Source organism: Anas platyrhynchos, chromosome 10 (assembly GCF_047663525.1).
Source record: "Anas platyrhynchos isolate ZD024472 breed Pekin duck chromosome 10, IASCAAS_PekinDuck_T2T, whole genome shotgun sequence".
Lineage (NCBI taxonomy): Eukaryota > Metazoa > Chordata > Aves > Anseriformes > Anatidae > Anas > Anas platyrhynchos.
Genome location: NC_092596.1, coordinates 15,182,766 through 15,195,156, shown reverse-complemented (window position 1 = coordinate 15,195,156; position 12,391 = coordinate 15,182,766). Strand labels below are relative to the sequence as shown.

At 33.6% G+C, this 12,391-nt stretch overlaps 1 protein-coding gene across 5 annotated transcripts in view; it reads left to right on the top strand.

Moving 5' to 3' along the window:
• The window catches only part of LRCH2 (leucine rich repeats and calponin homology domain containing 2), a 43,749-nt gene that overhangs the window by 9,638 nt on the left and 21,720 nt on the right, over positions 1-12,391 (top strand). For 2 of the 5 annotated variants that reach the window (XR_011811631.1, XM_027464934.3), the window contains exons 2-12: positions 3,681-3,825; positions 4,659-4,785; positions 6,076-6,181; positions 6,274-6,410; positions 6,619-6,752; positions 8,205-8,295; positions 9,401-9,512; positions 9,825-9,922; positions 10,028-10,095; positions 10,296-10,400; positions 12,261-12,338. Coding sequence is in view for 4 of the 5 variants with exons in the window: in XM_027464934.3 (XP_027320735.1) it covers positions 3,681-3,825; positions 4,659-4,785; positions 6,076-6,181; positions 6,274-6,410; positions 6,619-6,752; positions 8,205-8,295; positions 9,401-9,512; positions 9,825-9,922; positions 10,028-10,095; positions 10,296-10,400; positions 12,261-12,338 (1,201 nt within the window). In the remaining variant the exon portion in view is untranslated. The remainder of the gene's footprint in view (positions 1-3,680; positions 3,826-4,658; positions 4,786-6,075; positions 6,182-6,273; positions 6,411-6,618; positions 6,753-8,204; positions 8,296-9,400; positions 9,513-9,824; positions 9,923-10,027; positions 10,096-10,295; positions 10,401-12,260; positions 12,339-12,391) is intronic. The other 3 variants (XM_027464935.3, XM_027464937.3, XM_027464938.3) reach the window with 3 other exon arrangements.

The following is a 12,391-nucleotide window of genomic DNA, read 5'->3' as shown; positions in this document are numbered from 1 at the left end:
GATAACGTTGAAGACGAATGATATATGCTTAGATGTAGTTATTTAGTACTGGAATGTCACAACAAAAACTGACAGCTCTGGTTTACTAGTAAACAACCGGTATATGTACTATTTCCATGGGTTTTGTTACCCTTTCACTTCTCAAAACAGGATCACTAAAATGAGCAAGCAAAAAAATGTATTACAAGTGTGTTGGTGTTCTAAACTGTTTTCTTCTAATGCTTGTAAGCTCTTAGGGCTTTGAGGTCTTGTCAGCTTGGTGCTGGCAGAGTATTAAAATGAAGGATGATATTTTCAGATGCAGATAATTTGAGTTTAATGTTAGCTCATCAGTGGTTCTTTTTAATAACATTTCTGAGCATCTGCATTTAATTATTCCCAGTAAAGAAGACGGCAAGACTAAAGATAATGTGGAAATATGGCTTTTGTGGTATTACAAACGTACCTGAACAGGAGAGGCACAGACTTGGAACATTTTCAGGTCTGATATCTCAAAAGAGACGTGAAAACAGGGATATGGACTAAGGTTACTGAATAAACTGTGTCATAAGTCCTATTCAGTACAAATACAGTTGTGATGGGAATGACAGGATGACAGAGTATTGGTGACTTAAACTCAACCAAATCTCATGGTGATAAGCTAATTTACAGCATTGGAGTAGTGTATATAATAAGAGGTCTTGAACTTGGAATTGGGGGGGGGGAGCTCTACATGATTTGAAACAATTACACAAATTGTAATTCTGTCATAGGCTAGAAACTGAGTGGTGGTATTGAGGATTCAGGAGCTAGAGTTTCAGTAGCACAAACAGAACTATTGAGTACAGGAAGATTTCTCCCTAGCCAGTGAACTATGGTACCCCTATTTTGAGTTGGTTTAGAATCCTTAAATATCTACTAGTCTTGATTTGTATGCTATTATTTCATTACAAACACTCATTTAAAATTTGTTTTCTATCAGCATGTTTTTTCTTTTTAACCTTTTTTTTTCTGACATGGTAGTGAAATTGTGTAACATGCATTGTCTCACAACATCAAACAGAATTCAGGAAGATAAGACTAACTTGCCATACTGTTTTTAAAGTTATAAAAATAGGAAGAAAAATGTTGTAGCTCTGCTAATAGTCAGAGAGAGTCTTCTGTCTTAAAGTCGTTCTCCCTACCTCTAAAGAGCAAACAAAAAAACAACGAATGGTTAATAACCTTCCAGTTTCAAATACTAATTTGAAGTATGGAGTGTTACATGAAGTTGTAACACTTGCATGCCTGTATTTTCTTTAGTCAAGTAAATTAATAATCACTATGTGAAATGTAATTACACTTTCTAATGCTGTTATTGTTTGATGTAAATGCTAGCATGACAGTATTTGGATTGGAAGATGACAGTTTTGTGGAAAAAATTTTGATCTCTGGGAATCACCACATGCAGGTGTTTCTGCAGTGTGTTTTTCCCTTCCAGAATCATATTGCATCTGACAGATCAGTAATAAATTGTACCCATATTCCATGTGTTGTTGATCTCCAAGCCATGTTTAGATCAACTAAAAGTATATCTCTAGGATCAGGTCTTGCATGTATGATTTTAATTTTATACATTGACTTCTGACTTTTACATTGACTAATTACTTAAAGTTTCTGTTGTGTGTTGTGCTTTGTAGTTTGTGGGTGTGGTATGTTTTTTTTTTTTCTTAGACCATACTAAAGCATTACCAAAAAAAATAGACAGGAAACTTTTTACATATTGCTAGTTAGTAGAACAGATCTCTTGTCACATTTTTTTCTTTTACCTTTGTGTTTACCTTTGTGATTTCACTTCTAAATATGATATTGGATCTCTGAGGAGGGGAAAAAGACACAGCAAACAAAACAACATGAATCATCATTTTAAATAAAATACTGAGGTGAAGTAGTTCAAGTGTAAATTTCTCAGCTAATCTTTGCACAAGATGCATGCTGAATTTGAAATACAAAGTTTGAACATAAATATGATTGCACTGGATCAAATAAAAGTTCCATCTGTTCTAGCAGCATGCCTCTGGTGGTAACTGATATTGAATGCTTAGAGAGAAGTGCAAGAACAAGGCAAACACGATGTTAATTCTGTTTGGCGGCCCTACTGCAGTTTAAATGTAATCTAAAAGTAGCATTTTTTTTCCTTCTGGTCATGATTTAAACTTGTGAGATACGTTCTTACATCTAATGGCTTCCTCTCCAAACTAGCTTTTTTCTCAAACTCTTCTGTTCTGAACTTCTAATATACTGATTTTAAATGGTCTTTGTACAGTCAGTAAAGACTTAGCTGCTGCTTTGTTTCTTTTTAAACAGAGTTAACTTCTTCATATTTTTGTAGTTCCCCTTTCAAATGTAACCTTTGTAATGTTGTACTTCTCACTTCTGTTTCTGTAGAGATAGCGAATCAAAATACCCTGTGATTCATAAGCGATCATTGATAGCGTCTTTATTTTGGTTTGCACATAACACCCCTCAATTGAATGTTTTCCCATCTAAATCGGTTAAGCAAAGAATTCCTTTTTCTCACTTCTAGAGGGGTTGTCACCTTAAATTGTGTGCAATTCTATACTTAGCAGCTTTCCTTGCTTCTTCAGTCTATTAACCCATGTAAAACCATTCTTGTTTAAAGTGCCAGCAAGCTGCTTCAGTTTTAATTTAGGAAATCTACCCTTTCATCCACTAGCCTGCACTAGTGTGTGGAGTTGCTCTGCCACAGGTGCATATCTTTGCATTTGCCTTTACTAAACCAGATGAGGTGTGTGCCAGCTGAGGTCACTCTGGTTGGCCTCCCAACCATCCAGCATGTGAGTTGCCCCTTTTCTCCCGTTGTCTTGGGGGTGTTCATGTGCTTAGAGCAGATTCCATCTTGCTTTCCAAACAATCTAAACAGTACTGAATCTAATGTTGACCCCTGAGAAATGCCACTGGTAGTTGGTTTGCTGGTTCAAGCTGTTAAGCTCTCTTCTTTGAACCTGACAGTGACTTCTAGCCACTTTTCCAGTCACTTTCAAATCCACTTCTTTGGTTTAGTAGAACAAAAGAAACTGTTCTGATGATATGATGGGAGCTAAGCAGAAACAGTTATTTTTTGCAAGTTCTTAAAAACTAAGAACTAAGGCCTGAAATAGCAAGAGATCTGCATTGCTGTTTTGTTAAAAGACTCTGTTCAGCATTTTTGAGAAACCACATCCTTTGGAACTATCCTAACTTGGGAACTAGAGTTACATTCAGAAAAAGTAGATGTTCTTTCTAAAGTAAATCTCTTGCTTTCAAGATAGTTACATGAACTTTAATGACACAGGTTTGATAGTTAATTGATAATTTCCAGGATTCAAGGTCATATTCCACTTGAAATTTTTTAGGCTAATAGAAGAGGGACAAACAGTATTTTGTTTCCTTTTAGGTGTTCTTAATTATTGGTAATACATCTTTAATTTCCTGTCATTTTTCTGTTTTCTGTTTAAGTGCATATCAAATAACACTATTTTAGTATTTTAAATCTTTTTGGTAAATTAATTATATACTGTAGCATCTGGTAAAACTGAATTACTTTACGCTTACTTTACACCTTAAGTTTTAGGACCATGACAAGAATAACAGTGGGTATTTTAATCTTACTGCATGAAATTTTTGACTTAAAGGATTTTTTTTTTTCCTTTTGCTTCTAGATCTTTCAAAGAATAGATTTACTGAAATTCCTCCTGATGTCTGGTTGTTTGCACCACTGGAAACTTTAAATTTGTATCATAACTGCATCAAATCCATTCCGGAATCTATAAAAAATCTACAAATGCTTACCTACCTTAACATCAGGTGAGTAATGCTTTTCATTTTTCATCTTTATATAATTCGCCTCATTGGAAAGGTGGCATCCTCCTTCTTTATGATATAAAGTGCCCTTTTGTCCAAATTTGTGCTCTGGTAGTTACAAATTGCTCTGTGTGCCATATGCTTGGTATTTTAGAGCCAGCAGTTCTTGTTGCTTCCTTTATGGAAAGGAACCTACTACATTACAAAATTTCAGTCAATATACTGCAGTAGCTGATATTAAGGAGAGTTTAGGAAGTTTTCTTTGTTTTTAATGTTATGCTGACAGACTTTTTTACTGTTTTTAACAGTAAATGTTAGTAAAGTCAGTCTGTCAGCATCACATTGTACTGTTTTTAACAGTTAGACAGACACAGGTCCGTCATTAGTATCTTGAGCCACAGTAGTTGTGACAAGGTGCAAGATGAGCGGTACCTCTGCATCAGAATAGGGATGTCAGTGCACAGAGCTTTGAGATTGTGAGTTAGAATTTCCTGTAATGCTTGTTCTTGTTTATGGTTGCATTTGCCAGTGGTAGTTACTATTTCTTTTAACATATTTCTCTGTACGTTTTAGCATTAGAAAGTTCAGTTATAGTACATTCTCGTTTATTCAAATGAAATGATGACCTAAACTCTACATGTGTGACGGAGGCTGTGTCTGGTAAGGAATTTATAATGGAGTTTATAGCTTAAATTTAGGTGAAATTGTGGGAAAAAGGTAGAGAATATCTCCTGGAAATAAGACAAAAGTTGTACAATGTGCATCTGAGACTTACCATCAGGCTTAAAGAGAGTATTATAATTTAGCCTTGCTTGTTCATTTTTCTTTTTTTCAAGTCGAAATCTTTTATCAACGTTGCCAAAATACCTGTTTGATCTTCCACTTAAAGTTCTGGTTGTCAGTAATAATAAGCTGGTCTCCATTCCAGAAGAAATAGGAAAGTTGAGAGATCTAATGGAGCTGGTAAGTATAAATATGAACTACTATATTAAGTAAACTGGAACTATAAGGAGTTTATTTACAGTGTGAGAAATATACTAATAACTAATTTTTAAATACAGGAATTCAAAATTAATTCAGTCTTTCATTCAGTGATATCAAATTACAGACAAAATATATGGGAATAAACACAAATCAGCATGTTAGGTTAACTTTAATCTTAAGTTCATAAATAAAATTGCTTTTCAGATTACTTCATTTGAATCCCTGTTAATTTTTTTTTTCTTTACAGTAATCATGGTTTTATTTATTTTTCTTGTATCTTCAGGAATATTTTAGCTGGAGAGTTCAACTCTATTTACTCCATACTCTTAGTAAAAGTTACACCATTCCATCATTGTTGTACTGTTCTGTACTTCTAGTGTCTTATACTCTTCTCTTTGAGAAATTCTATATGCTTTCTTCAGTGTTATGGGACTTCAAGGTGGGATTCACTGCTGTTGTTTACAGAAAGCAAATATTTTTCAGAATTACGGTTATGGTGTTTTTGGCTTATTTTTTCATAAGTGTCACACCAAGAATAGCATGCTTGTTGACAGATTCTGGACATGCCAGAGAATTTCATTCTATTACCTGTATCATACCTCTTTAGAACACAGAACAAGAGGTTTATATAAATTTTTAAAAAGTTGACAACCAAGCCACATGCTAGAAAGATGGTTTTAAGAAAGGCATTCCACCTCTTTATTGAGTCAGAAATAGAAAAGGTTAGATACTGGTTTTTATTTATATCACTGTGATTGTTGATTCCGTATGGACCAAAATTCAACTACTGGCAGAAGTAGCTGTAGTCTGTGCTCATTTAATGTAGCATTGTCACCCTCTAGTGCTTGAATCCAAAAAAGTTGGTGAGCTTGCTATTACACTTAGCAAAATTTTAGTTGCATTGGTTCAAGGGTTTTAAGGAAGGAGAATTTTTATGAAAGAAGCAAAATGTAAATCATTTGCCTGCAGTAACACAAGAAGTTTGTAGCTGACATGGGAAATACACCCAGATCTTCTGTTTCCTGGGGTATAGTTTAAATCTCAAAACCAGTTATTTGTTGCTTTAACCTTTTGAAATGAGTTCCTGAAACGTGAATCACTAATGAAGAAACAGTGAGATCTGCTGTGGTGGTATTTCCCTTTGTGGAAAAAGCAAAGGATTTTTTATTTTTTAAAAATAGTTTGTTTTATAGCAGCTCTGATAGCAGTTTTCCTTTGTTTAATTTCATTTAAAATGTTCAGTTAATTTTTTCATTATCTTTTACCTAGGATGTCAGCTGTAATGAACTTCAGGTTCTTCCTCAGCAAATAGGAAAACTGCAGTCACTCAGAGAATTAAACATAAGAAGAAATAATCTCCATATGTTGCCAGATGGTAAGCTGTTCATCATCTTTTTTTTTTTTTGATGTAGATAAATTAGGTAAAGTGTTAATTAGATACCTTTTTTTTTTTTTTTCCCAATACAGAGTTAGGAGACCTTCCCTTGGTAAAGCTGGATTTTTCTTGTAATAAAATCACAGAAATTCCAATTTGTTACAGAAAGTTACGTCACTTACAAGTAATAGTTTTGGATAACAATCCAATGCAGATACCACCAGCACAGGTTAGTACGAAAACATTCTGCTTTAGTAATTTGCATTAGGATCTTAAGAAAGAGGAAGCTGTTCTAAGTTAATACCAACCAGGTTTTCATTTTTTAGCTGTATTTCTGCTAGTGGGAAATTGTAGGCACAAGCTAATCAGTGTATGAAGTATTTTTGGGGTGCATTTTCAAGAGACATGCTATGTAATTAAATATTTTTTGTTTCCAGATATGCTTAAAGGGTAAAGTACATATATTTAAATTCCTCAGCATTCAGGCATGCCTCAGAATAGATAAAAAACCAGATTCCTTGGATCTTCCGTCGCTGGGTAAACGAATCCCTTCCCAGCCACTCACAGACAGGTGAGTAATGGATTTTTGTTGTTATAGTTCAATGGTATTTTAAAATTATTTTTCTTACCATTTATTATGAAGCAATCCTTGGGGTGTAAGAAAGAATGTATTTATTACAGTTTAATAGATGTAACTTCAATGGTTTGCTTATTCTTTAGAAGTTACAGTATTTACTTTTTAAGGTCATTTTACTGGAGTCTAAATTGGCTCATCCAAATAACTGTGAAAAATTTTGATTTTACTCAGTTAAGATTTGGAAATCAGGGCAAGGGTATGTTTTAAATTTATTTATTGGAAGACTTTATTTATTATTTCCCTAACAGGTATGTCAAAAGAATTAACTTATGTTCTCATAAATATTCTGAATATAGTCTGTTGGATGGAAAGTCTGCCTCCTGAATATGTATTTAGGGAAGCTGTAACTTAAATATCAGTGAAATCCTGAGTATTTTTTGATTGGATTGCTCTTGAGGTCAAAAAGTACAGTATACTTGTTTGGACATACGTACTGTATACCTCTTGAGTAATTTATTAAATGGGAGTGCTCTTGTATTTTCTGTGTTTGGTTGACTTGCCATTAATGACCATATGAAACAATATTCTTTTTGTCTATTTGCCTAAAATGTTGTGTGCTATTTGTGGCACTCATTGGGCTTAAGGCCAAAGGAAAGATTAAAATTATTAGTAAAGCTTACACAGAACATGTTGAACTATCAGATTCAGTCCATGGTCTCAGGCAACCATGCCACTAGGGAATCAGTCCACAGTGTCTGTGGAATGCTTTTAAATGCCTGTAGAAACCGTGGTCTGCAACTGCTACCTGAAAGCCTGTGCTGCTTAAGACCTACTACTAAAATGTATTGCAAAATGAACAAGGTCAAGAGTATTATCACTGTTCATCACCTTTGTAGTAGTGAGAATTGTTTAATTAAACTTTACAGATGATCTTGATTAAAAGCCAGGCTTCAGTGTGCAGTTAGAAAAACACACTCTGCTCGTGTTGATGGCTTTCTGTCTTTAGAGAGCATACATTTGGACAGAATATTACATAGCTGTTAATGCAGGTTTAAACCTGTATGACTGTCTAATAGGGAATATATTTGCTAATAATATAATCCATGCCTGCCATTAGAATTAAAAGAATTGCTTTTAACAGCAATTGCTAAATTCTCCAAAAAATACTTCTGAATGAAATAAAACAATTCTAAAATTGCATAGATGTGGAAAGTATGATATTTATTCTTTACTCCTTTAACTTTTTTGAGACTCTTTTTCTTTCTTAAACTCTTGTAGGTTAAAAATTTGTTCTTTACACATTTGGTGTTGTGCAAAAATTCTGTATTGGCAACTGTAGATGGGTATATAGAATCTATATATTTTAATGGATGTTTATTTTCCTATAGCAAAGTTAAGCTGGTTTCTTTCATTCCTTTTTTTTTTTTTAATTTTTGTTTTATTAAGCAGCATAGAGGACTTTTATCCCAATAAAAATCATGGACCAGACTCTGGCATTGGAAGTGATAATGGGGACAAAAGATTGTCCACAACAGAAGTAAGTATTTTTTTACTGCTGATTTTGTCTAGCTTGTTTTGTAGATTTTTTTTCCTTTTCTCTTTCATCTAATTTAAGAAATATTTAACTAAGTTGCAGTTAACATCCTTTGAAATCCGTATAGATGAGTTTAAACCATTGCTACTAATATAATCCATGCCTGCCATTAGAGTCAAAAAGAATTGCTTTTAACAGCAATAGCTAAATTCTCCAAAAAAAAAAAGGTTGACAATATCAGACATATAAATTATGTATTGTTTTGACTTTTCTGGTTAAGTTTCATTCCTGTCCAAATCTTACACATTTCCAAAACTGAATTCTTATCTAAATAATTGTTTGGATCTTTTCATGTATAATGTGTGTAATTGTGTAATGTGTGTATAATGTGTGTAATTGTGTTGTCCACATGACAAAACTTACTTAATGTTTGCTTTTGTTATTAGTAAAAAGAATATAGTTAGGAAAATTAAAATATATTTTATCTAAACTTAGTAATTAGGGAAACTGTGATGTATGTTAATAAAACCTGAGTTTTGTATATGTTAATAATCTGTTTTCTTGTTTAAATTTTAATAAGAACTTCTGGATGATCTGCTAGGTCTAAAGTCATAAAGATTCTTACAAATTATCTATTTGTAGAAATGTAGATTAAGCAGCTGTAAATAAATGGTGTCAATACTGAATAGTGAGTGCAGTATATATATATATATTTTACTTTTAGAAAGAATCATTGCAAATGCATAATGATTGAACTGAGAACTGTACAACAAGGAATATTACAAGTGTTTAAGTGAATTCTAAATGATGGGAAGTGAAGTTGCGGTTCTTTTTCAGTAGTCTTACTACTTGGAAGCTTTAGATAGGAAAGCACTTAAGTACAGATTTATTAGCCCGCTGACCAGAATTGTACTGGAGCTCTTTGAACAAAATACCGTGTTTCAAAGGAAACTGAAACAATTACTTTAAAAAACAAAAACAGTTGATTTTTTTCTGCCTTGGGAGCCATTCCTCATGATAGGGTCTGTTGTATTTGTGATTTATTAGCAAATCATATAATAATGTGATATATATGCAAGTTCTGTGTTAAATATGACTGTCTTTGCAGCCATCCGATGATGATACAATCAGCCTTCACTCCCAGGTATCGGAATCAACAAGAGAACAGACGTTGAGGAATGACAATCATGTAATGGGAAGTAAACTTGATCCTCAGAAAGGTAATATCTGTTGTGCATCTGTCCTTTTAGGTAACAGAATTGCTTTTTCAAAGGTAATATAATTTAAGAAAACTGCACAAAATTATATCGTGGCATATTGGAATTTTGTTTTTATCATTTCAGAAAGCAATATAATAAAATAATAAATAGAGAAAAGAAGAAAAATATTTCTCTAGATGAAGAAAGGAGACATGATTTAATTGTATTGTCTTTATCTGTCATTTTTCATACGTACTTCTGACTCTGAGGAGTAATGTTTGGTTGATAGAGCTGTTAATATTATCTCTTCTCTTCCTTATCAATCCTCACTAGACCAGGAGGTGTATGATTACATTGATCCAAATGCAGAAGAGGGAGCTGTTCCTGAGCAAGGAGATGTGCAGATCGGACCATTGCTGTCCTATATCAAGGTAGCATAGATTGATTAAAAAATGAACAAACAAAAAACACACACTAATTCAGCAGGCTTTTTCCTCCTCATCTCAAGTCTAATTTTATTTTTCATCCTGTGTAAGGAACGGGGAAAACATCCTGAGAAATCCCAAAAGATAGAACAGAATGAGGACTGGGGAGATGAAAAACGGTAAATCTTTTCAGTCTTTTTTTGGGAAGGGTGGTTTTGCTTTTAAACACCATCAAGGAAAGAAGTCTTTTGTTGAGCAGATTTCTCCTTCTTGGATGAAAAAATGAGCATATTGGAAGAGCTTCTTACTTCTTGTCCAAGCAAGTTTCTGTGTCTTGCTTTGCTGAAGTCAGGCAAGTCACTAATGTTTAATTTTTCAGACTTCAGAAGGAACAGCCGCTGGCTGAAGAAGATGATGAAATCAAGGAAGTGACTGACTTGAGAAAAATAGCAGCTCAGTTACTGCAGCAAGAACAAAAACACAGGTATTAAAAATAATAGTTGACTTGTGTCACAATTATTGTGTTCATTAGCCTGTCTTATACCCAAAAGCTCCTCATTTGGAGAACATTTTTGTCCAGTTGATGAGATGAAGCAATAGACCTGTTCTGTGTTTCTTTTCATAAAATTGCTATGTAGAGTAGCTGTGATGCGCCTTTTATAGAGAGGAAGAGATGAATGTGAAATTCTATTATTATTATTTTTTAATTAAGTACCTTAAGCGTGGTCAGTGCTTATATAAGTAGACTATCGTTGACATTAAAATGACTTTCTCTAAAACCACACAAATTAAGACAACCTTCAAACAGTTTGTGTGCTACTGTTTATTTGTCTTAAACACAAGGTAATTTAGGTGATGCTTCCTCTGTTCAGCCAAGATATGTTTATATACAAGATATGTTTCCTATTAACCGAAGGGGAAACTTGTTCAAATGTAATTCTGTCAAATGACAGCGTGTGTGTGTGTGTGTATAAATAAATATATATATAATTTGAATAGTGCAAATGCATTCTTATGAGCTGCCTGACTTTCATAACTTCATGTTGGCATTTCAACAGAACAACTCTTGAAAATGATAAGTAAAAAAAGAAGACTACTAAAGTAATGCAACAGAAAAAGCTAGCAACTGTCTTAGGAAGAGAAGGAGGAGTATGTAACCTGGAGTTACATAGGAAGCGAGAAGGAAAGGGTAGGAACTCTGTTGTCTCTGGTTCCTTTACCAAGCAGGCACAATACCAGTGAGGTACATCAGAGACAGTAAGCTCTCTGCTGAAAGATGAAAGTGGTAGTAAATTGCCCATTAACTACAGTTAGATCATTACAGTGGTTCACTCTCAACAGTCTTGGCTTCAGCTTCATACTAGCATAAGTACTCTTTTTGTACTCTTGAATTTCTATGCAGAGATTGAGATTCTACGCTGCTGTTTTTAAGATAACTGCAATACACACAAAGCCTTTAAAGAAATTGATACTGTGAAATGCAGAGCTTTACAAATTCGACAGTGTTGTATCATGCTTCAATAGAACAGAAGAAATGTCTTAGGGGGAAAGATGGAGTATGTCTTCCCTGTAACTCCATATAGTGTACTTAAGAATTTGGTGGGAAGGAAAAAAATAAGAATGAAATCATAATGCTAACATGTTTTTTATTAACAAAACTATTAAAAAATGAGGAAGAATTCAGAATTCTTATTAAAAGATAAAAATATTTTTCTTAATTCTGATAGCTATTTATATTGTGTGTGGGTTTTGTCTGGTTAGTTTTAATATTTCTTGGGTATCTAATCATTTGAAATACCAAGCCACTCCTCTTCTGAAGTACTGCAACTTAAATTTTATTTTTGTTATACTTTGTTCTATCTCAACACAGCAATCTTCTTAAAGGTTTTACTTTACATATATAAAGAGCAATCTTGTTAGTCAAATTTTACTTCTTAGTTTAAAGCTTTCTTACATATCTTTAAATATACGGGGACAAAATCACCTCTGAGATAAAACTGTAGTTATTTGCAATTAGTAAAATATAATTTAATCCTGATTTTGAATCCATAGTGTGTGGGTTTATAATTCCTTGCCAGGAGTAATTCTGAATTGTACCAATTGTGCCATTCTGAATTTGTGCAAAATATGTACAGCCTGAGTAAACAGAATTCTCAAAGTGAGCATCATTAAATAATTTCTTACTAATCATATTTCTGTTCATTCAGTGTGTTTTCTTTTAATATTATGCAGTGTTTCTTTTCTTTTTGCTTGCTATGCTAATGACTTCCCTGTCCTTTCCCATCAACCTGTCCTGCTTCCTTCTTCCGTCTGTGGCTTTGATGTACATGAAATATGAATGCAGACGAAGGCCATTAAGCTATAGAACTTCATTCAGTGAAAAACTCTTCCAGAGGACAAGGGCAGCAGGACGTGCATCAAGGTATAAAGTGTTTGTAGAGCTTCAGATTTCCTAAGATAAAATGTGGACGCAAG